The sequence below is a fragment of the Felis catus genome, chromosome A2 (assembly GCF_018350175.1).
Source record: "Felis catus isolate Fca126 chromosome A2, F.catus_Fca126_mat1.0, whole genome shotgun sequence".
Lineage (NCBI taxonomy): Eukaryota > Metazoa > Chordata > Mammalia > Carnivora > Felidae > Felis > Felis catus.
Window position 1 is genome coordinate 98,391,393 of NC_058369.1, and position 27,850 is coordinate 98,419,242.

The 27,850-nt window shown below is 36.7% G+C and overlaps 1 protein-coding gene across 22 annotated transcripts in view; it reads left to right on the plus strand.

Moving 5' to 3' along the window:
- Nucleotides 1-27,850, plus strand: part of PPP1R9A (protein phosphatase 1 regulatory subunit 9A) — a 323,281-nt gene that overhangs the window by 154,445 nt on the left and 140,986 nt on the right. For all 22 annotated transcript variants that reach the window (XM_045052398.1, XM_045052388.1, XM_045052389.1 and 19 more), the window contains 2 exons: nucleotides 14,163-14,295; nucleotides 23,576-23,696. In XM_045052398.1, the coding sequence (XP_044908333.1) occupies nucleotides 23,608-23,696 (89 nt within the window). In that variant the 5' untranslated portion in view covers nucleotides 14,163-14,295; nucleotides 23,576-23,607. The remainder of the gene's footprint in view (nucleotides 1-14,162; nucleotides 14,296-23,575; nucleotides 23,697-27,850) is intronic.

The following is a 27,850-nucleotide window of genomic DNA, read 5'->3' on the forward strand; positions in this document are numbered from 1 at the left end:
GATGCAGCCTCTCATGGATAGACCACCGTGGCCAAAAGGCAGAACTGTGAAAGTGACTGCTGGAATTTATTCAGCAAATCTGCCGCAGTTGTGCAGCATTAGGGCCTTAACTGACCCCTTATCATTTAGAGACAGATGCTGTACTCAGGGCTACAAAGGGAGCAAACCACTTTTATATATTTACATATTTAAATCCACACACTTTAACCACCTGCCGGCCCCTCATTTCAACCAGAGAACTCAATATTAGACATTATTATATCTCTCAAATGATACATTTTCATAACCAGTAAAGCCAATTACCCTTGACTACCCTATTCCTACCAATAAACTTCTTATATTAGCATTTTGGAATACATTAAAAAAGTGTCAGTTCTACCAAATGACTTCTTTTGTCAGTCACACTACACTGACCAAAAAGGGAGCATTATAAAACTTCTTGCCAGGAAGTTTAGAAAAGGAGGGTAGTGGTATTTTCTTGTATTATCTACAATAAGATATACAATTAATTTTAATAATAAATATTCGTTCTTCCACAATACGTGATCCCTGACGTAAGTAATCATGAAGACCATTTCATTACATCATCTCTTCTAGAATGTAGCGTTGCAAACGATAATGCTAATAACTGGGTATTGTAACAGGTTTATTCAGCTAATGGATGACCACCAAAGAACATCCCAAACTGTGCATATGTGAAGTCTTGTTTATTTTGTAGTTGTCTTATTTTAAAGCTTTTTATGATTGGGACTCCCTTTGCCTTTTGAAGGTCACTTCTCTTTTGCTCCAAAGCAGTTCCGATTTAAGCTATCATCCACATATAGATCACTGACATTATAAAAGACATTTTACTGTTAACAGTAGATGATACTGATTCTGATAAAGGTTTCAAGGTGTATGCATACCTCAAAACATCATGTTAAATAGATGCAGTCTTTATTTTGTTAATTATATCCCAGTAAAGCTGGATAAAAACAAAAAGAACAAAACCAAAACCAGTTGGTTACAGGAAGATGGACAAGCCTATACCACCTCTAAGGAGTTTATTTGAATAGAAAATGTGGTCACAGATAAATACAGTATGTAACAGAATGTGATAAGCTCTATAGGAGAGACCCAAAATAGATGAAAGAATGCTTTGCAAACATATAACAAGATAGTAACTTAACAAGTTTTGCACGGTAAGGTGAGTGAAAGGAAGTAGTGCAGGTAAAGGCTGGCCATGTAGGCTGGAGTCAGGTCTTGGAGAATTTTGATGTCTTTCTAAAATATTTGAACTTTATTCTTGAGGGAGTGGAAGACTTTGGGAGGCAAAAGAAATGCAAAATCACTCATTAATTCACCCTCTCTTTCCGTTCCCCACTGCAAACCTTTCTCCCAGGTCTGTTCCCGACCCATGGTGACATTATTAGAATCACACTTGAGAAATGGTACCTGAACTTACAGGAGAGCAGAATGCAGTAAATACATTACAGGGTAATTTATTATTAAGGATCTGAGCAGTCATGGAATAGGAAGGAGTGAGAACAAGAATCCTTTAAAAAATAGAATCAACAGGAGCTTTTGACTAATTTCAAGTGGGTGTGGGGGTAGGGGAGAGGAAGAGAAAGATATGTTAATGACCAGTGCTTTTTCAAGCCCACCTGATCTAAAGGGTCCAGCTTTTGGGAGATTGCTGGCTGGAGGTGGAGAACAGAGGACACAACAGTTTTGCTTTGGGGCATTTTGAGTGTGAGGTGCTGTGAAGGCATCAGATTGGTCCGGGAGTGCGGACTATCGGTGTGGAATCGGGCCCAGGTAGCAGTGATTCGTATTCTCTGTCTACAGGGCATTCACCAATTTTTGACAAAATACTACTTAACTTTTCTGGCCTCTTTTTTTTTTTTTTTTGTATAGACAGTTCTGAGGTTATGGAGACAATTGATTTAAGAACCATTGTGGTTAACACAGTATATACAAAGCCATCATTTCTTTTTTTTTATTATTAAAATTTTTTTTAATATTTATTTTTGAGAGACAGTGAAAGACAGACACAGAGCATGAGCAGGGGAAAGGCAGAGAGAGAGGGAGACACAGAATTCGAAGCAGGCTCCAAGCGCTGAGCTGTCAGCACAGAGCCTGATGTGGGATTCAAACCCACAAACCGTGAGATCATGACCTGAGCCAAAGTCGGAAGCTCAATCAACTGAGCCACACAGGTGCCCCAGCCATCATTTCTATTACAAGACTTATGAGGTCAAAGTTAGTGTGACTCAAGGCTTAGTGACCCCCAGATTTGACCATGAATCCTATGGCAAAGGATTCCTATAGAAGCAATGGCAACTTTCAACTCAAACACACCAATATGACAGCACTGTCCCCCGTGTTTTGAGAAAGATTACTAATTGTCTTGTTTCCTGTCACTCCTGTCCTTTACATTTTGTCTATAAGGAAAGCATGAGATAGATACGATTTGTCGATTTAGTGTATGTTGACATTTTCAACATCAATCCAGAATCAGTAGATTACATTTGACTTCAGTTCTTGGAGAAGTCTAAATGCAACAAACAGTTTGTTTATAAGAAAGCAATGTCTTTCCTGCTTTGTGAGGTAACAGGATTAATTTCAGCATTGGATCACAGCTGCCCAGAATGTAATAAAGTTCCTTTTTCATCTAGTCTTAAGTTTACAAGCTCAACCTTGTACCGTATCATCAGTGTCCTTGTGTATATATGCATTCCCTAACAATTGGTTGTTTGTACTTCAGTGTTGTTTTGTTTTTCCACTTTTTCCACCATGTGATGTCTGGCCCCAGATTGCAGTGTAAATATTAAGCATATTTTACTCATGACCTTTATAAAAATTAAAAATTTCAGTTGGCCCTGTAGGTCTGAGATGGTGCTAGAACAGTTGGTGCTAGCTAAAACAGGTTTTTTGTTTGTTTGTTTGTTTGTTTGTTTGTTTAGCTCTATCAGCATTTGAACCTGTTTGAGGTTTTAGAAAATCGTACCACCTTTGTTTTTATCATTTTACCCCCAGTATATGGTGATAGACCCCAAGAATGGATTCTGTCTTTCAGAGACCAGCACACTATTTAAATGCAGGATTTAAATAGGCCTTTACCTTGCATGATCTGTTTGGCAAAGGTAGGTCTTTTATTGCTGTTGTCACTCATGTGCCTCTGGTGTCCTGGCTGACCTTGGAAGAGGAACTTCAGTTCTTGTTTCTTCTGAGACTGATGAAGCCTCTGTTGTTTTTGCTTCCCTGTCACTCTGCAGTGACAGGGAAGGCAGTGTGCCCATATCTCTGCCTTCCTTCTGTTGTAAGATCCACCGGCCATACCAGTAATGGCACTTTGGGGAAAGTCTCAGTACCTCCAGGGCCTCACCTGCCTCTAAGTCCCCCAAAGGGGTGAAGAGAGAGCTTCTAGTTCATCTCTCTCCTTCCAGCTCTGGCTGCCATTAATCCTCTTCATAAACTCCCATGCCCTTTCAGGGATGGAGCGTGTGGATTTTATTCACACAACTGACCATGTGCTACAAAGCTCTCCCTACATACTCTTGTCCCATCTCTTACCAGGCATTTTCCATTCCAGCTTGGCCATATCCAATTACATCCTATTCTACAATTCTGTTCTCTCTCATTCCTACCTTGTATCTGGTACTCTTTCTGCCATAATACCTTCTGCACACCTTCCCTCCTCCATTTGTTATTTGTTGATGCTAACTGCAGCTGGCCGAAGTGTGTGCTTTCAGGCTTTCTCTGAAATCCTTTATGCTTGCCTCTCCTCCCCTCCCCCAGGCAGGTGTAGATGTCTGTGCCATGTGCTCCCATAGTATCAGCGTCATCTCTCTGTTACACTCTTAGGCTGCTTGTAGTCACAGGTCTGAGGCGAATAAGGTATCTCCAGTACTGACCACAGTGCCGACCCCTGAGGTGGTGCTCGGTAAGAATTTGAAGTAATCAGTGGCTCAAAAGGAAAAGAAGTGTGAAGGGTAATTATTTCTGTTGTCATTATTCACGAGCTCAGTAGTTTGACAAGTTTGTATTACCTGTTTTGACTTTTAGAATAGAATGTGAATTATATGGGAATTCTGTATCTCGATTCCATTTTTTAAAATTATTTTTAAAGTGTACTTTTTCTTTGATCTCTGAATCATTACCATTTTATATCAAGACATGGCACACGCACATGTGTGTAGGTGTGTTTATTTGAAACTAAAAGTGGTAAATAATAACGCACACTCTACTTGTAGTGAACACTGATGTTTTCTCTTCTTTCTTTTCTGTTTAGCTTTTCTCAATGCTGTTCACAACCCATTAGATTGATTTCACAATTCCTGCAGGACACAACACTTTGGAAGCCACTGCTCTAAATAACCATACTTTGCCTTGTGATGAAGACTTGAAGTATTTGGTGTCTCAGTCAGGGTTCGACGAGAGAAATTCAACCAGTAGGAGATATATATTAAAGGATGATTGCCAGGAATTGACTTATGTGAATAGAAGGGTTGATATGCAAGTCTGAAATCTGTAGGGCCGGCCATCAAGACAGGATGGAGGGTAGAACTCTGCAGCAGACTGAAAGTGCTATCTATATGCAGCATTGCTTTCTTAGAATTTCTTCATTTCTACTCTTAAGACCTTTCAACTGATTGAATCAGTCCCATCCAGATTAATCTCCCTAACTCAAAGCCAACTGATTTGGGACTTTAATCACATCTCCAGAATACCTTACCGTGATATCTAGGTTAGCATTTGATTAAATAAATGGGGGCTGTAGCCTAGTCAAGTTGACACATCAAAGACCATCACATTTGGTGTGAGGAGTCTGGTCTTCAACACATTTTATCTAAGGAGTACAAACCAATTTTCATACACCACCCCTAGGATGCTGTACATCACATTCCTTTCCTTTGCTACACTAAAGTGAACTTTTTTGAGATTTCTCACCTACTTGTTTGGTCTTAGATAAATCAGCCTCCTCAGTGTTTTTGAAACTTCTTCCATCATCTAGGTAAATGCAGTTTCTGGGAATTCTATAGAGACCCATGTGTTAGGAGCCAGACTTTTAGTTTAAATCGGAAATATTAAAATTTTTTTTGGAGAGAGAGAGAGAGCACACAATCAGGGGAGGGACAGAGAGAGACACACACACAGAATCTGAAGGCGGCTCCAGGCTCCGAGCTGTCAGCACAGAGCCCAGTTGTGGGGCTCGAACTCACAAACTGCGAGATCATGACCTGAGCCAAAGTTGGACTCTTAACTGACTGAGCCCCCCAGGCGCCCCTTGAATTGGAGATGTTTAACCCATACTTTTACTTCTAATGATCTTCCAGGAGGTCTTCCAGGGCCTTAAAAGGCCCTTATGCTCTGTCTCCATGCAAAATCTAGGGCCTGGGGTGCTCTTCCCAAGGTTCCCAAATCCTTCAGGCTTAGTGTTTAGTTCTCATGAGACCTCGTAGCCCTTTTTTTAGAGGGCTTCACATGGGGGTTGTAAATTTTCATACTTGGGGAACTTCTGTATCCTAGGAAAGCCTGGCTTCCCAGCTAGCCTCAAGAGAAGCCCTCACACCCCTTTTGGTGTAGCCAACTTCCTCCTTTTCTCCCCTTTAACTTCACCACCCACACAAACTCTAGTACTCCCCTCCATTGTCTGTCCTGTTTAGACAGTTCAAAATAATCTCCTTCCATGGGCCCTGAGAAACAGAACTGGCACTGGTAAGGGTAGAAGAAGCAAATACCAACTGCTAAGACAAATGCTAGAACAGATCCTGACTTACTAACTCATCTTGTTGCTTCTGTACAAGAGTGTTAACTTGTGTGAATGAGAAGTCAGTTATTTATCTTAGGAGATTACCCCATTGCCCCCAAAAAAGGTGCCAGTTGGTGCTAATTAGTTCAGTTTTTCCGTGATGAAGACACCTGTCCAGCGGGAACTAGACCAAGGCTACCAATTTATGTCATGCTGGCCACCAGTTGTCAGTTTGTAAAACATATGTCTCCAATTTAAACTAAGTCTGGCTGAGCTGAAAGAGAACATTGCTAATTTCTCATGGATATGTTTAATTGTTTATAATAATTTGGAAAATACTGTGAAAAACATGAACATCAGTGGAGTCACCGAGTTTTCTGTTAAGCTGTTGACTGGAAAAACACACTAATTTGGGCTTCATTGTCTTAGAGTTTGTCCAGATTTAGAATGAGCTAAATTTATATTTATTTATGACAGAATTTCTCTCTGATTACTTCAATAGTATAAACTATCTTTGCAAGGAGATATTAAAACTTTTCAAGTACTTAAACAGTACATATTTGCAGATAAATGATACTAATTATAATTCAGTTCTCTTTTCTCAAAGTGGAGAAATAAGGGACCTTATAGTCTTTTTGTTTCATTGATAATTTGAGTATATGTAGCCTTAATAAAACTCTACCTATTTTGAAATATTTTATTAAAGATCTTCTTATATATAGCTTTATCTTTGCAAAGAGTCAACCATAGCTATTCTAAATTTAAAGAGTTAACATCCTCCATATTTGGTTGTTGATTATCTCTAAGTATGAAGTTTTTGGTGCCACTGATGATAGAGAAATGTATATTTGATTTTATCATGGGTTTTATACACATTCTATGACTATGTCTAGGGATATGAAGATTTACAACACTACAAGAGATATAAAAAAACATTATCAATATATGATTGTCTTTATCAGATGTCAGAAGACTAGTTTGGGAGCCAGAGAGTTTTCTGTTTTAAAGGCTTTGTGATGGTTAATTTTATGTGTCAACTTGACTGGGTCACAGTGCCTAGATATCTGGGTCAAACATTCTATTGTCTTCTGTGAGGGTGTTTTTGAATGGGATTAACATTTCAATTATTATGTGTGTTGAGTAAAGCAAATTGCCCTCTAGATTGGGCAGTCCAAGCCCATTGGTGAATGGGCTTCATCCAACCAGTTGAAGGCCTGAATAGTGAGACACTGACTTCCTCTGAGGAGGAGGTACTTTTGCCAGTGAGCTGCCTTCACACTTGAACTACAGCATCAACTTTACCCTGGTTCTCGAGCCTGCTGGCTTACCCTGAAGATTTTGGACTTGTGAGCCTCTATAATTGGGTGAGCCAATTCCTTAAAATAAATCTAGTTTAACACAAATACAAATATTATATGTATATTATACCATATATCATACACGCGCACACACACATATACACCTAGACACACACACACATCCTGTTGGTTCTGTTTGTCTGGGGAACCCTGACAAATATAGGGTTCTTTGTGTCACCTTTTGAGCTAGCCTACTCTGTACATATCATTATGTAGAGAATGCTTGTTTCTTCACTTCTTGTTATTTAGTTATCCATGAAAACACTTGGCTTACATATAGTGAAATACACCTTTTGTTCTTATAGACTTTTCGTTAATTATCCTTATGTATACCACGTATGTTGTTCTCTGAGCTTCAGATTTCTCATATAAAAATAGGAAAAGTATGGACTGTCTTACTCTTTCCTGCTTTATTTACTGGATCAGTTGGTACAAGGGTTAAAGATAATTTGTGTTAAGTTTATGCTGTCTGTAGTTTACTTGCAATTACTTCAACATATGCATTGCAATATTTACGGGTGTAACTTTGTTTTAGGAGCCTTTAGTTATCATTCCAGGTATACTGATCACAAATCTTCACCCTAGGATTAGTTAGTATTTGAAAGACCCTAATGAGAAGTCGACTCTACAGAATTGGGCACTTTAAATCTACACAAGAAGGCTTATTAATGTTATTTATTAATGTTAAGGATGTTACAAGTAATTAGTGAAATGAATGATGTTGAAAATATATGGATTGGCCTTAGAAATATTTTGTGTTAATGGACTTTGACTCGGGCAAGGCAAGCAAGCTGGCAGCTTTTGGAGTAGCACCTAACGCCAGTACTCATGTGGCTCTATTTTCTGATATGTAGGATTCTGTTGAGTGGTCCTAACAGAAGGTTAGATAGACAATACTCTATCCCACTGTAGAGTATTGTCACAGCTGCTTTACTACGCCTTCATGCAGGTTACTTGTCAGAGAAACTTGAGAACAGAAACCTGGGACTTTACTGTGTTTACAAGATAGAGCTCTTGGTCTATTTTTTCACCTTCCTGGTCGTTAATGTATTTGTGTTATTGAGAAAATAACCCTCACCTATTTAGAATCTTTGGAGACTACCGGTGTTTGCCTCCAAATACCTGATAATTGTGAACTCCAGTTTGGCTTACATTACTTTGCAACAAAAACCTAACATACTCTGGCATGTACTAGGCAGTCAAGAAACAAGAATTCTCACTGTCATAAATCAATGAACTGCCTTCTGGGGGAAGAAAGGGAAAGCCGAGTTTGTATATTGCCCAAAAGCCATTAGGATGCTCCTTTCTGTAGATGGTTTGTCACCAAATTTGTTTTCAAAACTTTAATATGTGGATTATCTGCTCCATGCTTTCTTTTAGCTTCTATTTAGAGTCACTTTCGCAGAGGTGCTAAAATCATGTGAAGGTGAGTTCGAGTGCTGCTGAGGAAGCTGGTGATAAGTGGGGCCTGTTTGTGGAACGCGTGTGAATGCTTGGCTGATTCTTGGGAGCATGCTGTGCCAAGCCCTCATCTGAAACGCAGTGTGCTAGAACCTGGAACGTTTTCCATCTTTGATGTGTCAGGAAGATGAAGCGGAACCCAGACAGCAGGTGGAACTGAGACCTTGTGGAAGCATTGCGGGAGATTCCTTCCAGTCAATATTTACATAAAATTCTGAATTTATTTTGACCTGCATTGATTAGAGAAAATGTGTCATAAGGAAATATTTTTTTTCTTATTGTTCAAAAAGTGTTGCTGTTGTTTTTGAAAAAGTGCTGTAGCTCAAACCACCAGAAATGTGAAAAAGAATGATCTTGGTTAAAATCTTACAATAAGCTAATTTTAACTTTGTTTTTTATAGCCTTGGGTTACTGGGTCAGAAATGTCATTGCTAACTGTATTTGTGAACTTGTTACCCCTAAAAGCCTGCGTCTGCTGCAAAGCAAGGGATGGGGTCTTGTTTTGTTTCCTTTGATGAAGGAACAGAATATCACTTGTTGGCTCTGAAACAAGAAGTCAGACTTAAACATCCTTTTGTTTGCTTTTCTCAGTGAAATAACACAGGAACAATATGAAGGTGACTGAACTAAATATATATAGTGGTGAACTATATATTTAGAACTATATAGTATATATATGTAGTGATGGTGTTGAAAATTAGGGCCCAAGGTGCTGTTAGCCTTTAGAATTTTTGGCATTCTATTAATAATCATAGTTGGGTTCTGATTATTACTTGACTATCCATAGTTTTGCAAAGCAGTTATAGTAATATAAATAGAAATGATAGAACCATTTTAAGAATATTGAAAGAATCAAGATCATATTGATGTAAGGGGAAGTATTTACCTAAGTCAACATCCTTTTATCTCTGAGGTTTTTCCTGGTCAAGGCAAACAAAGCCAGGCAAGTGAGGAGCCATTGTGTAGAGGTAATGCCGTTGTTCTGGACCTAGGTAGGGATTTTGGCAGACCAATCTGTGTAATAATATCCAAATAGTTATGTAGATTTTGGTTTCAGGGACATTAAGTACCATCGTGGATGAAATATTCAAAATGTAGTTATGAACAAGAATGTGAGATGAGTGTGGGTATCTGGGGACGTAGTGTTACCTCTTACATTGCCCTGGGCAAGCTTTCCCTCCTCCACACTGGACCAGCAGGCATGGTTACATGGATTTTCTCATTTCATTTTCATAACTTTATGGGGTAGGTATACTTATAATAACAGCCATTTTGTAAATAAGGAAACTGAGACGAGCTACATAGCTAGAGAATTTAGGAAGTCTTTAAATTAGATTAAAATTGGGCTCATACCAATTGAGATTATATATATATATATATATATATATATATATATATATATATATATGTGTGTGTGTGTGTGTAGATAAAGATATGAATGTGGGTATAGATAGACATATATACAGTGTGCTTTTTTGTTTTAATAGCATGTATTTCAGAGCCTTTCATGTCAACAGAGATCTTTTTAACCTTGCATAAAGTTACATATTCATATGTATCATAATTCAGTAAGACATTTTCTTTATCAGTGGACATTTAGGCAATTTCCAACTTTGGGTTATTACAGATAGTGCTGTAATGAACTCGCTTGCATGAACATCTTTGTACACATTTGCAAATATCTCTCTAAATACATAGATGTAGCATTATTAGGTCAAAGGATTTACATTTAAAATCTTGATAGTTGTTCTTAAATTAAGTTTTTATTCCCCCCTACTTTACAAGAGTATTCTTTTTCCTGTATTCTCGCAAACAGTAGACATCACAGTCTTTTTTTTTAAACCATTCGTTTGGGCAAATTCCTGGTATTTCCTTGTTGTACTTGACGTTTGCTTAATTTTTAGTGAAGCTGAGTGACTTTACATCATTTATTGAGCATTAATGTTTCTTTGTTGAATTCTAATTAAAATTTTCCCTACTTATACATGCAGTTGTTTGAGGTGGTAAAACTCTTTGTATATTATGCATATTCATATTTCATCTTGATATTTGGCAGTTTTTCCTCCTAATATTTAACTTTTCTTATAATTTCATTATGGTATATTTGTTGTCTAGAAATTTTTAGCATTGAATTTTAATCAAATAGTTTATTCATTTCTTTTAAGATTTCTAGGATCTGTGGCTTTGTAGCAACATCCTAAGAGGATCTAGTCAATTAAACATTGTCCATATTTTCTTTAGCCCTTTTATAGTTTATAATTTTTTTTTGTTCTTAACCACTTTAAATTTTACTTTTGTTATTGATATGAAATAGGATTTTTATCAGATAGATATTTCGTTCTTTCCCTACTATTTATTGAATATATTACCCTAACTAATTTGAATGGAGAAGTAGAGGAGTAGAACAGAAGAGAATACAAAAATAGATCTACCTTGGGGCCGAAACTTCATTGCCTGAATAAATGAAGTTTTATTGTATGTTTGATGTCTCATAGGGTCTGTTTCCATCCTATTCTTCTTTTGAAGCAGCTTGTTAGTCTTTCCATGAAAAATGTGAGTGGGATTTTAATTTTGACTGCTCCGTATTCATAAATTAAGTTGGGCCAAACTAACATTTACAGTAATTTAGGAGTGTAGATGCCTTTGCAATATTAAGAATTTTATCCAGGATATAGTATGCCATTACACATATTTAGGGTTTTTATATTTTTCAGTTAAATTTTATAGAGAAGGATATCCTTGCACATTTATAATTAGTAATTCCTGGGTATTTTATAGTTTCTGATCTTTTCTGTTATATTTTCTGAATTATTTTTTGTGTGTGTATTTTTTATTATGTTTCTTTAGTGAACTCTTTTTAGTCCTAATCATGTTTATGTTAAATCTTTTGGATTCTTCAAGTAAATGATAGCTTAATCTGTACGTAATGAATTCTGGCTTTTCTTTTTCAGTTTATAGGTTTTTCCTATATACCCACATAATTTACCACACTATGAGTAAGTTGAAGATGAAAAGTGTCTTACGTTATTTTTTTTCTACAGAATGAAATAGTGATATAGTCATCTGATTGCTAGATGCCTCAAAAATTATTTAAAATACCATTTTCCAATATGGAGTCATACAGTTATTTATTTAGTTTCAGGATACCCCCAAATGAACTTTTTAAACCAGCCTGATTGAGGAAGAATAGTTGATAGCAGAGAGTTTTGGGATCCTGAAAAATGTTAGGAACGTGTTAATTTATTTGAAACAGTTCTCCCATACTTACATTTTACACACACACACACACACACACACACACACACACACACACACACACACTTATTTATTAACTTAATTACTATGTGGTAGCAAAATTGAGCCATGTTTCAGAATGGATATCATTTAAATCCAAGTTCTGCAATCATCTATATATTCTTGGATCTTTAGCAGATTTTGAGAAATAGCAAACATTAATGGAATAATTTCCAGTCGTATCTGCCAGTAGTTTTCAGGACATGTAAGCTCCAGATCCAGGTAACTTTTTGTGTGTTGTTAAAGTTTGCTCCCCTAGGCATGTTCCATTGTAGTCCGCTCAACTCTCTGTGTTTCTAAAAATATAGATATAGATAAGGATTATTTTGTCTAGGATCTTATATTTGAAGTAAACAGTCTACATCTTCTACACTCGAATATGTGAATCCTTGTTTATTTTTTAAGACTCAACCTAGAGGCACCTGGGTGTCTCAGTCCGTTAAGCGTCTGACTTCGTCTCAGGTCATGATCTCGTGGTTTGTGAGTTCGAGCTCTGCATCGGGCTCTGTGCTAACAGCTCAGAACCTGGAGCCTGCTTCAGATTCTGTGTCTCCTCCTCTCTCTGCCCCTCCCATGCTCATGCTCTGTCTCTCTCTGTCTCTCAATAATGAATAAACGTTAAAAAAAATTTTTAAAAAAGACTCAACGACTTAAATATTTTCCCTTTCATGAAATTCTTCCCTTTCTCAGGCAAATGAGAAAGGTTACTTGGTATAAACTTCTGTTATATCATTTATCACATTATAGTATAGCTGTTTACTTTGATTTCTGTGTCCCCACTAACCTGTGAGTTCTCCAGTGTCCAGCACAGTGCTTGGCATAGAGCTGGCACTCAGTAAATTGTTGATGGATGCATAAAATGTGAATAAGCGATTACCAAAACTTATAAGGGAAGTGAAAGATCAAAAGGGCTGTCTAAGAGAACGTTATCAATCTGACAACTTAAGAAAAAGATTAGAGGGTTCTGTGGAAGGGGCATAGGAAGCATAGTTTATGAAAAGATTAATAAAAAAGGTACAAACCCTATAGTTTGGAAATATGCATTTTGATGCAGTGATGTTTATCATGGTGGAGAAATGTGGTAGAGACCAAATGAGTGGCACGAGGCCATGAAAACATGCTGAAAGTCGGGAAGAAAAACGGTATTCATTCTGGTACAAATATTATAAATGACATGATTTTGATAAATTTATACCATAGGAACCACACATCTGCTTCTATATATACATGTATTTCTGGTTTATGGGTTACCATATATAGCATACAAGAGTTGCCAGTTTTCCAATAATATGAATGTAAAACACACCTGGACCAGCAAGGCCAACTTTCTAGGTGACATACTTGATTTCTTTCATCTCTGACCTTCTGTTCTGCTTTCTTTTTTGATTATGACTTTTTATGTATATTTATTAACAAAAAACCTTCTCCTAGATTTTAAGCTTTTGGGGACATTACAGAGTTTTTTTCAGGTATAGTTTAGATGCTTAATAATTATTAAATTTAATTGAAAATGTCAGTTTTTATAATACATATTAATTAGATTGATGAACATACATTTCTTTCTTTTAGATATTCCTCAGTGAAGTAAGTGAAGGATAGTATACCTATTTCCAGCTACTTTTCAAATAGAGTAAATAAGGACAATCAAGTTTCTTATGGCTACATCTGAAGACCACATTTAGTAATCTTTCAGATGATTTAGGTGAGAAAGAAAGAGCTGGCAATATCCTAGTTCTCTGCAGCTCGTGAGCAGTATTTTGATAGTTGTTTCATTGAAAGGCTCAGTGAGAATCTAATTTGGATATACATTCAAGTAAAATAAGAGATGAAAATGAGAGCTTAACCTCGCTCAGCACAGTATAGAATAGAAGTCGGTTTCAGTGATTCTGTGATTGAAATATAATTATAGTAGTGACGTACCACAACACCGATGCTTGTATAGGTCATAGCATGAAACGGGTTCAGTGTGGGTATTTGCTTAGGTAGCTTCAAGGCCCTTCACTATAGTTTCTTCAGGAACCAGCAAAGCCTTGCAGCTAATATGATATACTCTGATTCTATAAAAAGCAATGAATTTTGCTATTCAGATAATACATCCTGTGGCTATTGTTGTCTCCCACATTATTAAAGGTGGTAGAATGATATACATTTTAAAATGTAAGTTATTTTTATTCTAATTCAATTTTCCTTTTCTTAACATCTCATTGTACAGAACTTTTAACTTACCTGGTTTTCAATACTTAGCAGGGTTTCTTAAAAAAATTAAGAAAGCCATCTTTTCTGGATTATCATCTTCTTGTGACCTCTTACTACAGGTTTTCAGCACATACTCCAATGAAGACTATGACAGGAGAAACGATGAAGTGGACCCTGTGGCTGCTTCTGCCGAGTATGAACTTGAAAAGCGTGTAGAAAAGCTGGAACTTTTCCCAGTGGAACTAGAAAAAGGTATATGAGCTCTACAATGTTTGTAATGTCATTATATTGCTATTTTAATAATACAGAAATGACTTTATTTTCCTCACCTGTAGCCCTTCTACCCCCAAGGGTTGGATAAAGTTTTAATTCTCATGGAAGATTTAATTTATTTATTACATTTCAAAAGTAGTTGAGATGAGCTCTGTATAGATGGTAGACTCCTTCTTCCCTCCCACTCCCAGCAGAAACCCATCTGCTTTAGTTGGCTGGAATGGTGACTAGTGTAGGGAGGTGTGGGTAGGGCCTCATGTTTGGTTGGTACCCTTACAAGGGTGAGAGTCCAGAGGGAGTGGGTGGATGTGAGCGCTTGGGGCAGGTGGTTGTTTTGTTTTTGTTTTTGAGTTCTTGATGGAGGGAGAGTGGTCATGGTTGGACTCTGAATGTGGTAGATGGGAGAGTGTTGGACTTTTAGAGTATGGATTTTGGAATGAAGGCAGTGGAATCTTATCTCTGAAGGGAGAGGGCTAAGAGAGAGCAGGGAGAATGGGAGCCAAGGGGCTTCCTCCCAATTTCTCCTCTTGGAAACCCAGCCTGCCTGCGGTGGGAAGTGAGGACCCATGGCCCCAGAGACTGCCATGTCTATCCTCATGTAAGATGGGCACCCAGGAATGGAGGGGGACCCAGTGAACAGGGAGATAGCATATCTAAGAGAGTCTTGGAAAAAAGCAGAACAAACAGATGACAGCTTGAATAACAAAATGAAGCAAATGAAAAACCAAATGAGGATATCAAGTATGGCTTTAAAAAGACATTCTTAAAGCAACAACCAAAACGATTTTTGTTTTAGTTTATTTATTTATTTTGAGAGCGAGAGCAAGTAGGGGAGGGGGAGAGAATGAGAGAGGGAGAGAGAGACTCCCAAGCAGGCTTCACACTTCAGTGCAGAACCTGATGAGGGGCTTAAACCCACGAATGGTGAGATCATGACCTGAGCCAAAATCAGGAGTCAGCTGCTTAACCTACTGAGCCACCCAGGCACCCCCAAAAACGATTTTAAAATTAAAAATTTCAGTAGAGGAATTGAAGAGGAAAAGATGGTATTGTTGAGACTCAAACTGGTAGCCTAGGTCAAGTGTAAGAAATAAACCAAACTAATTCTTAAAATGATAGAAAAAAGGTCCATGAGAAACCACAAAAGAGACCCAACATGCACTTTGTAGGTGACAGAAGGGGAAAAGAAGGGGATGAGAGATTTATCAGACAAAACAAGGAAGAAATTTTCCTGAGCTCAAAAAAACCCTGAGCCTCCTATTTGGAAGGGCCTAACCAATTGATGAGCAGTGAGAGGACTTAAAAAACATCCCACACTTAAGCGTGGCTAAATCCTCATCTTCTTTTTTTTTTCTTTTATATATACACATATGTATATATGTATATATATGTATATGTAATATAATTATATTATATATAATTATATATTATATTATAATAATACATTATTTAATACTTATTTAATATATAATTATTAAATACAAATATATAAATATAAATATAAATATATGTTAAATATAAATATATAAATTAAATAATATATTATTTAATTTGTATATTTAATATATTATATATTAAATATATAATATATAATATGTATGTATGTATGTATATAATATATATATAATTTATTGTAGAATTGGTTTCTGTACAACACCCAGTGCTCATCCCAACAGGTGCCCTCCTCAATGCCCATCACCCACTTTCCCCTTTCTCCCACCCCCCCATCAACCCTCAGTTTGTTCTCAGTATTTAAGAGTCTCTTATGGTTTGCCTCCTTCCCTCTGTAACTTTTTTTCCCCCCTTCCCCTCCCCCCTGGTCCTTTGTTGAGTTTCTCAGGATCCATATATGAGTGAAAACATATGGTATCTGTCTTTCTCTGCCTGACTTATTTCACTTAGCATAACACTCTCCAGTTCCATCCACATTGCTACAAAAGGCCATATTTCATTCTTTCTCATTGCCAAGTAGTATTCCATTGTGTATATAAACCATAATTTCTTTATCCATTCATCAGTTGATGGACATTTAGGCTCTTCCCATAATTTGGCTATTGTTGAAAGTGCTGCTATAAACATTGGGGTACAAGTGCCCCTATGCAACAGCACTCCTGTATCCCTTGGGTAAATTCCTAGCAGTGCTATTGCTGAGTCATAGGGATGCTACTGCTTAGCGGGGATGAAAGAAACAAGGTGCAACTTGTTGTAAACAGCAAAGGTCAGGGAAAAAGAGTTGAAAACTGTAACTATTAGGCATCAAATTATTTGCATTAAAAAAATGTAAGGAATACCTGTCATTGCACCAAACATGACTGGCTAATTGTTCCCATTAAGAGACACTCTCATTTGAAGTTAACAAGGATGTAAGAGTGATACTTACATTTTTCATTCATTTACAAATGTAAAAACCAATCCTAGCTTATGGCCCATACAAAAATAGCTGGAACTGGCCGTGGGCCATTGTATTGCTTATAATATACCAAAAATGAGAACAATTCAAATATTCATTAATGATCGAAAAGAGTAAAATGAAGGAGCCTAAGTTCCATGCAGCAGTGTGTATGATTGTTACAAACATGAAATTGAAGTGGAGAAAAAGCAAATCACAGAAAAATCCATTCAGTGTAATTCCATTTACTTAAATGTCAGAGCCAGGAAAAATTAAACAGTGTATTGTTTAGAGATACACAAATAAGTGGTTTTAATAAGCAGTATTTAAAAAAGGAGGGAGTGAGGGGTGCCTGAGTGGCTCAGTTGCTTAAGTGTCCAACTCTTGATTTTGGTTCAGGTCATGATCCCTGGGTCATTGGATCAAGCCCTGTGTAGGGTTCCATGCTTGAGCATGGAGCCTGCTTGAGATTCTCTCTCCCTCCCTTTGGTCCTCTCCCCGACTCATTCTCTTTCTGTATAAAATAAATAAAAAATATAAAAATAAAAAAGGAGGGAATGATTGACACAATATTTAGGGTAATTGTTACCGAGGGAAGAGTTATGATATGAGGGAGGGGTGCATAGTGGGCTTTTTGTGTGTTGGTAATATTCTGTGTCTTTGTTAGTACGTGGACGTTTGTTTTATTTTCTTCTTTAAACACGTTTTGTAGATAAATGTTTTCATAAACTCTCATTTGTGTTTTTCATAATAAAAGTTAAATTAAGAAAAATTAAGCTAGAAAAGAACCAAATGAAGTACAATTATTTTTAATTTTTTGAGCAGCCTCCATACTGGTTCCTGAAGTGGCTGCACCAGTTTACATTCCCAGTAACAGCACACAAGTGTTCCTTTTACACTGCATCCTTGTCAACACCTGTTATCTCTGGTTTTTTGGCTGATAGCCATTCTAACATTCTAATAAGGTGGTTTCTCATTGTGGTCTTGATTTGCATTTCCCTGATGATTAGTGATGAGCACCTTTTGATGTACCTGATGGCCATTTGTATGTCTTCTTTGGAAAAGTGTCCATTCACTTCTTCCGCCTCTCTTTAATTGGATTTTTTTTTTTTTTGCTGTTAAGTTGCATGAGTTCTTTATATATTTTAGATATTAACCCCTTATCAAATATTTCCCCCCATTCTGCAGGCTGTCTTTCTTTCTGTTAATGGTTTCCTTTGCTGTGCAGAAGCTTTTAGTTTGATGTAGTTCCACTTACTTATTTTTGCTTTTGGTGTCAAATCCAAAAAGTCATTGCCAAGACTGATGTTAAGGAAGTTACCTGCTATCTTTTCTTCTAGGTGTTTTATGGTTTCAAGTCTTAAATGTAAGTCTTTAATCCATTTTTGAGTTGATTTTTGCGTACAATATAAGATAGGGGTCCATTCTCTTATATGTGGCTGCCCAGTTTTCCCAGCACCACTTTTTGGAGTGGCTATCCTTTCCCCATGGCATATTCTTGGCTTCTTTGTCATAAATTAATTGACCAAATGCGCATAGGTTTATTTCAGGGCTCTCTATTCTGTTCCATGGATCTATGTGTCTTTTTTTAATGGCCGTACCATACTGTTTTGATCGCTAATGCTTTGAAATATAGTTTAAAACCAGCTTTGTTCTTACTCAAGTTTTCTTTAACTATTTGGAATTTTTGGTGGTGCCATACAAATTTTACAATTGATGGTTCTATTTCTGTGAAAAATGTCACTGGAATTTTGATAGAGATTGCATTGAATTTGTAGATTGCTTTGGGTAGTATGGACATTTTAACAATATTAATTCTTTGAATCCTGACTATGGACAATCTTTCCATTTATGTGTGTCTTCAGTTTCTTTCATCAATGTCTTATAGCTTTCAGTATCTAGATCTTTCACCTCCTTAGTTAAGTTTATTTGTAAGTATTTAATTCTTTTTGCTGCAATTGTAAATGGAATTATTTTTTTAATTGCTCTTTCTGATAGTTCATTGTTAGTGTATAAATACCTAAATATGATATAAACTATAGATCATAATACCAACAGAGAATTATACTTTTAAATTCAAGAAACTCTTAAAAAATAAATAAATTGAGGAAACACAAAAAATATGACTGTTAAAACCAGAAGTTTAATTTGGAATGCTCTTTAAATGTAGTAATTAGTATAAAAAATAGAAAACAAAAGATGACAAATAATGTTTTGCTTATATATTTATATTATATATAATTATATAAAAATGAAAACTAAATGTAATGAAAAGCCAAACTGATTCTAATTTTAACATGTTAGAATTGATAATATTATATGTAAGAGGAGGTCAGGTGCCACATACATGTAAAAAAATTAATAGTTTTTGCTTTATATTTACATTAAGAACATAAAGGTGAAAATGGGAACATTTCATTTACAATAGCATAAAAACAACAAAGTACTTATTAATCACTGAGGAAAAAGTATTTATCTGTTGAAAATCCATATTTTTGAAAGATATAAGATGTAAGCAAATAGAAGGATATACCATATTCTTGGATTTTTGAAAAGATCAGTATGGAAAAGTCTCTCCTATTCTGCACCTCTGATACCTATAAATTAATATATAAATTTAATGCAGTTCAAGTGGAATATATCAGAGTTGGATTGAAAGAGGATTGCATAATGTAAAACTAAATTTTATATGGAAAATACAGACCTAAGGGAAGTATGAAAAAGAATGTGACAGGTTTTAATTTCTTAAATATCTGAATATAATGTAAAGCCTCTATAATCAGAACAAATCATATGCATATAGCAATTGATCAATGGAACAAAATAGAAAATATAGAGAAAAATGTTAGTATGCATGAGAATTTAATACATGACATGTGTGATTTGCTAATATGCCATTGAGGCCTGCGCAGGTCCCAACCTGTCTGTGGTTTGGGGTTGCTATCTGCCTCATAAAGCAAAGTAGAGGGTTTGTCGTCTGGGAAGACAAAGTCGTCTTCTCTGGAAAAGCCTCCTACATAGTTGGCTTTGGCTTTGTCCTCTTCCGGGAATAGGGAAAGCAGGGATTGAGGCCTTATGAGTCTGGGTTTTCAACTGAGGTAGAGAGAAAAGACAGTGCTTATAACTAGACAGTCCAGAGTTGGGTATAGTTACCTCCAGGACTCGTTATTGTTAGCCCAGCCTAGTCTTTATGACATGATAGAAGTGGATTTCTTAACAATAAAATAGGGGCACCTAGATGGCTCCACTGGTTAAGCATCCAACTTTTGATTTTGGCTCAAGTCATGATCTCATGGTTGTGAGACTGAGCCCCATGTCGGGCTCTGCCCTGAGCGTGGAGCCTGCTTGAGATTCTGTCTCTCTCTCTCCCTCTGTCCTTCCTCCACTTGTGCTCTCTCTCTCTCTCAAAAGAAGAGAAAATCAATAAAATAATAATAATACAGTTAAAAAACAGCATAGGGTGTTTTACAAATGGTTCTGGCATAACTGAACATCTGAATGGAAGAACATAAAGTTGGGCACCTTCATTTTCATTATATAAAAAATAACTCTATATGAGTTAATTAGATATTAAAAATAAAGTAATAAGGATTTTGACAAAAACTTAAAATTTAATGCTTTCTTCAACTAGAAAAATACCTGCTTTCTTCGATTGCAAAAATCATGTAGGCATGTGGATGGAAAGGCTTAACCAAAAGAGGGTCCAATCAAATCATCCAAAATTTTAAGCTTTTAAAGGCAATATTGTCAAACAGAAGCAATCTTCATTGTAGATGACATGGAGTTAATATGTATAATATGCTAAGAACCTTTGCAAATTATCAGAAAAGAAAGATAGGGAAAACTCAGTAGAAAAATTGGCAGTTTAGCGAAAAAAACATCTAATGACCCACGCTCCCATGAATATGAGCTGAAATTTCACGAGCAATGAGCGGAATGCTAAGCCAACATGAGCTTCTTTCCTGAGAGAAAAAATAAGCTCTGAGCTCCAGAGTATAGTGCCGGCGTCTTCCATGGAAACACATCCTCACAGTCTTTTCCATCTTTTCCTGGCTGCTTTGCCTGCTTACTTAGTGCTCTGCCTGTCCCTCTGCAGAGGAAGACCAGGTGGCTGCTGGGTTCTTGACAGCCACAGGAATTAGTGCCCTTCCAAGAATGTGGCTCTGGACTTGACCTATGCTTGACACATCTCCCAGAGAGCCGTACAGGGATGAAATCAGTCATCTGGTCGCTGTGGGTTGATTGTATTCTTCGTTTAATTGTGTTTGAGTTATCATCTTGTCTTTCGGGTAGTCTGCACTGGAATTAAGGTGGCTCAAGCTATTACCGCTTTTTCTACTATTGGGTTTACAGCTCTGCAAATCTGCGTAATTTTCCAGTGACAGCAACAAGGGCTGCTAAGGCAGGAAGATAATTTTACTAAAGCCTGAGTTCAGGCAGGGAAAATGCACTTAAAAACTAAGAAATCACTTTCATGCAGGATAGTGGCAGGAAGGAGCTGCTTAATGGCGTGATGGCACAGAGAATCTACATTTGAAAGGAGCTCTTTCAATGTACTGAGCATGGGAAAGTTTCACTTACAGCTCAACATTGGCTTGACAGTGTGATAATTCACAATGAAAAGAAACTCCTATAAATATAGTGAATGTGAGCAAGAATTTGGCTAAATGCTTAATATGTAGCAGCTTTCATATATGAGAGGAACTCTATGTATGGCATCATTTAATGTGGATGAGTCTACAGTGATCGGCTCTTAAAGCAAGAGCAGATGCTCTGGGGAGAAAATCTTGCATGTGTGTAAACACTGTGGGAAGGCTTTGGGTCACCATTCAGCCTCTCACCAACATGAACAAATTCCCACTGTAGCAAACCCCGTGAGTATGATGGATGTGAGCAAGAATTCAGCTGTGCAGCTCACTTTCGTACACACAGGAGAATCCCTGTGGGCGAGAAGAAACTTTGTCCACGTGACTAGTGAGGAAGGGCCTGTAGTACGGATGTAAGTTTCCCTTTCACGAAAAAACTCATTCTGGGGAGAGCCCCTAAAGCTGTAACAAATGTAGGAAAATTTTTAACCAGAGGCAGCCTCTGGATGAACGTGAGTATCTGTACCAGAGACATGATGAGAATAAAATCAGAATGGGAAGTCACGTGTGGGCAAACATTCTAAACATAAGGGCTGAAGGAATGTCTACGGTGATTATTTGCGCACTAGTCACCACTGAAGCTCTACACTGGAAAGGTACCTGTGCCTCTAACCAACGTGGAAGTACCTTCATGTGGGGGTCACATCAAAGAGTTCCTCCAGGGAGAACTCTCTATGAATCTTTCTTTAGCACACAACTGAGTAAACAGATCACACTTGTGCTGAGTGGCATGATTTTGAAAAATGTAGAGTAAAGATTAGGATTACTAATTGTACTTAGGAACACTTAAAGCAGAAGTCGGTGTCAAGGAGTAATAACCAGTGAGATGAACCCTACTGAAAAAATTGCTAATTAAGAATACTTACTGTATGGGGCACCTGGGTGGCTCAGTCGGTTAAGTGTCTGACTTCAGCTCAGGTCATGATCTCACGGTTCGTGGGTTCGAGCCCCATGTCGGGCTCTGTGCTGACAGCTCGGAGCCTGGAGCTTGCTTCTGATTCTGTGTCTCCATCTGCCCCTCTCCTGCTCATGCTGTCTGTCTCTGTTTCTCAAAAATAAATAAATGTAGAAAAAAATAAAAAAAAAGAATACTTACTGTATGAAATATTATTGCTAAAAAGTCTTCTGAAAGTGTCAAGCATTCTGTTGACTCTGTGAGCCAGTTTTCCTTTAACAATCCACGCTGCTGATTAATCGGTTAGTGTCAGTTTTTCTATGCAGCTAGCTAATACAACAATGGTTACAAAGACTTTGAGGCTATCAGAAAATAACTTTGAATGTTAACCCAAAAATGTGGAATGCGAAATAGTGTATCTTTTATTTCATTGATGTGAATATATGTATGTTCACAGAAAAGACAAATGGAAATATGGATAAACATACTATTGTCAATGAATTTAAAAACATATTTGTCAGTGTTGTTCACAAGGCAAGGAACATGGAAACAAAAGAGAATGCCTGTCAGTAGAGAAGTGGTTGGATAAGTGACGACACCATCTCACCAGGATATATTATACAATCATTAGAAGTGAGTTAAGGCTGTGTAAGTTGATATCCATGATATATCATTGAATTAGAGAATTAAGCTGCAGAGAGAACTAGGTATAATGTGATCTTATTTGTATAAAGCAAGTAGGAAGGAAAAATAAGCCATTTCATAGACGCACACATACATATATGTAGGTGTACTTGTATTTATGCATATATATATACATATACGTTGTAGTTGTTGATACTTTTATATGCTTGTATAGTAGGACTAGGGAAAGTCGTGAAAGACACATGCCACCTGATTAACATGAATGGGGATATGAAACAAGTAAAAGGGGAAAGACCACATGAATGAAGGGGAAATTTTAGATATACTAAGATCACATTTATTTAAAGTAATATATATGTGTTTTGATATGTATGCTTTTGTGTTTAAAATATTATTTAGAGAGGCTGTGTTTTAAGGCAGATTGATTACTCAGTAATCCAATTATTACTTTTTCTTGGGATGACAATGAATAGCCACTTGCAGTAATAAAATGAGATTAAACCCACAAGCCTTTTGGGGCGGTCTTATTTGATGTCTTTTCTCCGCAGCAATAGAAAAAAAATATTCTGCCAAGGCAAGCGTGTCCTGTAGTCCATAAAGAACAAAATTAAAGGCAATAAATAAGTCTCACCAGCTAACTTACATATAAAACTTAGGTTGTGGTTTTTTTGCCCTTTTTCATAGATGAGGATGGACTTGGTATAAGCATTATTGGAATGGGTGTTGGAGCAGATGCCGGGCTTGAAAAGCTGGGAATATTTGTCAAAACAGTAACAGAAGGTGGTGCTGCCCAGAGGGATGGCAGGTAAGCTAACTACTATCATTAATAACTAAAATCTTCTAAGAAATTATTTTGGGAATTTCTTTCAGTGGCTTCCTTCTTCTGATTTTTTTAGGACAGAATTTTGGAGCGTGTCTCGTCAAAGGAAAATGTTAAAGCCTTTGAATTACTTTATGATTTGTAGGCACAATACCTGCTTTCTTCAATGTATGTTAAATAAATAGGTGGTTGGGTCTATCATCTGTATCTCTCTACCTTTGATATGTATTCATTCATCTGTCTGGTGGGAAGTGGGCAGAAGTATGGGTGTGTATTATAGAAGGATATGTACTGTGGAGATGAGCATTTAGTGTCATTTCAGAGATATCAAAACAAATGGTAATATTTTTGGCACTTTTGAGAATGACAGAGGTAGAAGGAAAAATAGGAACCCTAATTCTGCAATGATGGTAATTCTGGAGCTAACATTTCTCAAAATGTATTCTGACTAAAAACAGGTTCTTGATTGCCAAGTAAACTTGTGGAATTAAAATCTCTCAGAGAGGAATCTGAGAGCCTTCACTTAAACACCCACTTTGGGTAATTTGGATGCATGCCAGCACATCAGATGATTGTTGTTTTATGTCTTAGCTTTCATCATCTCAAGCTACAAGTATCTCTAAAGATTTTGATTAAATCCTCACACTAGGCTCCTGCTGCATCAAGTTGGGGCTGAAGCAGAGGTTGGCTATAGAAATAAAAGTTGATCCAAAAATATGAGTGCCAGGGGCGCCTGGGTAGCTCAGTCAGTTAAGCGGCCGACTTGGGCTCAGGTCATGATCTCGTGGTCCGTGAGTTCGAGCCCTGCGTCGGGCTCTGTGCTAACAGCTCAGAGCCTGGAGCCTGTTTCAGATTCTGTGTCTCCCTCTCTCTCTCTCTCTCTCTCTGACCCTCCCCCGTTCATGCTCTGTCTCTCTCTGTCTCAAAAACAAATAAACGTTAAAAAAAATTTAAAAAAAAATATGAGTGCCAGATTCAAAGAAATGTTAACTTATTTTTTTAGGAGCACTTTGATTTTTTTTTCAAGGTTTAAGCATACATCACTTAACCATCTTATCAAGAAATGATAAAACATGTTGAAAATCATTTGCAAATCTCTGGTGAGACCCATGGTAGCATTATTTCTTTTGTAATCCTAAAAACACATTGATATACACAGATATTTTCCAAGTGGAACTAAATTGATTTATTTAAATAGAAACCCACACCAGTATCACCTCTTTTTCCGTGAGGCAAGGGACCACATCTCAGTCAATAGCCTCATTTGTATTCCCATAACACTTGAACAGAGAAGGTCTGAAATTAATCTTTTGCGTGAATGTTCAGTTGATTGAATGTGTATCACACTTAAAATAAAGAAAGTGGGATATTAATATTTTGTGTTAAAAAGTAATTTGTTAACATTTCCCCCTTTTCAAGTAGTTATGGAAATAACCCTTTACCCTTTGAAGGAGTTATATGATGGTAGTAACAAATATTTCCCATTATTTTTTTTTTAATTTTTTAATGTTTATTTATTTTTGAGACAGAGAGAGACAGATCACGAACGGGGGAGGGTCAGAGAGAGAGAGAGGGAGACACAGAATCTAAAACAGGCTCCAGGCTCTGAGCAGTCAGTACAGAGCCCGACACAGGGCTTGAACTCACGGACCGTGAGATCATGACCTGAGCCGAAGTCGGACGCTCAACCGACTGAGCCACCCAGGCGCCCCAAATATTTCCCATTATTAATGAAGAAACTTTCTTCCAAATGAGCTAAAAGTTGTTTGTAAGATCCGTATCTTTTCTCTTTAAGTTTCACCAAAACTTTAAAAGCTTTCTAAAATCAGAGGGAATAATTCTTATTGTTAGCATTCAAACAGTATGAAGTTATTATGAACCATCTGTCTAAATGGGTCACAAAGCCAAACCAAAATACGAATTGATTAAAAACCAGAAAGGTAGAGGGGCGCCTGGGTGGCTCAGTCAGTTAAGCATACTCTTGGTTTTTGGCTCAGGTCATAATCTCAGGGTTTGTGAGTTTGAGCCCGCATCAGGCTCTGCACTGGCAGTGCAGAACTTGCTTGGGATTCTCTTTTCTACCTTTCTCCCTCTGCTCCTCCCCAGCTCGCTCTCTGTCTCCCTCTCAAAATAAATAAATAAACATTTTTTTTTTAAAAAAGAAAAGGTAGAAAATTTTGCATTTAGCACTTAGTTGCCATTGTTCTAAACTTAGATCTATTTGTTTTTCCATCACTCACTTTTAAAATTAGGTTTGTTTTTTCTTAACCTGTTTACTGATTTGTTGTCCTACATAGTTTCAGTATTTACACTGATGGGAGAAGTTTGCTTTATAGGTCCCAGTGTGTATTTTCTTAGTCCTTTTAAATGGATGTTTACCTAGTACAGTAATCCTGGTGTTGTTACAATAGATGCTTAATACATGCCTCAGTGAATATATTAAGAGAGGCAACTTGATGAAATGAACAAAATCTTTGGGATCATGTGACCAGCAGTCTTAATTCTATCCCTTCTACTTACCGGCTATGGGATATTGAACAAATTACTTAATTTTCATGTTATCTACAACTGCATCGTTGTTGCAAGCATTAAATATGCTTGTGTAAATTAAAGCCTTCCACAGTGCTGTTTGCATATGGAACTTTTCTTGAATGAAGTAGGAATAAAGTAGGAATTGAAATTTATTGAAAAATAGTTATTATGGGAAGTCTTATGAAAAACTATAGAAAGATGTATAAAATATGCACAGAATTGTTACATTTTAGAGTTCAGAGGAACTTTAGAGATCTTTAAATTCATACTTTTCATATTATATGTGTATAAAAATTGAGGAGATCTATATAGTCTCATTATTAGACCTATGGCAGTGTTCACAACTTTTCAATTATATTGTTATTCCCACCATTAGTGGTGTGCTCATTTGCACAATATTTAAATGTTCTTTGTTGTTTAAAATTTATCAATATAAAAAATTTACAAAGGAACAGTTGGTTGCTGCCTACAGTTAATTTTAATAGTTTTTAAAAAAGTTATGTGTACTCATGGATATAGAAAAATATTATATTAAGGACTTACAAATCACTGTGATTAGTGTGATGCCATTCTTGTGTGGATATGGTTTCTATTCATCCCACCCAACTTCTCTGTCTCTCTCTTTTTCTTTCTCTCACAAAATGTAGAATTAATACACACCAAAGTATTGAATGGCTCTAGTCTGTGTAAGATTTTTTAAAAATTTTAGTTAATATGGAATATTTAATTTTTCTATAGAGAATTTGTAATTCTTGTATATGTATTTTAAATATTTTCTTTTTTTTAATGTTTATTTATTTTTGAGAGAGAGAGAGAGACAGAGCATGAGCAGGAGGAGGGCAGAGAGAGAGGGAGACACAGAATTGGAAGCAGGCTCCAGGCACTGAGATGTTAGCACAGAGGCCGACACAGGGCTCAAAGTCAGGCACCCCTATATATATATTTTGATCTACAATTAAAAATAATAAAGTTATCACCATGTGGCTTCAGGAAAGTTGTTCTTTACACTCCAGTTATGGACAAAATTAATGTTCTGGATTAGATGTTCTTTGTAATTCCTTTTAGCTTTAAAAGTATAAAAAGCCTTTTTTTTTTTTAACCTTTCTAGCTTGCTTTAGCTTCTTAACTCTATTTAAGAAAATGATTTCAATTTATTCTCAGTTTCGTCACATTTCCTTCAAGGGATGTTAAAGAAACAGACTTACAGACTTACATAGAACATTGTTTTCTCCCTCCTCCCTACTTACTGCCCCTACACAGGAAATCTTTTCTGTTGCGATTGCTTTTACCCCTTCTAAACATCTCATAAACACACCATATTTTGAGCACTTTAAAAAATTTGCCGTGGATATTTTATCTCCTGCATTACCCAGGATGTAGTTAAAAAGTTTTGAGTCTTCCTTACTTTTTGATACTATCTGCGACCTACATTTGAAATTTCTCTTGTCAAGCTTTTCATGCCTATCTGTACCTTTTCATATGATGCCTGAAACGCAGGGGGTACTCAATAAATATTTGTTGAATGAGTTAATACTTGTGTGTTAATCACTTTCAAAACATTTACTTAGGCCTAACCTTTTTCTCCCTTCCCTTCGTTTGCTTTCCTC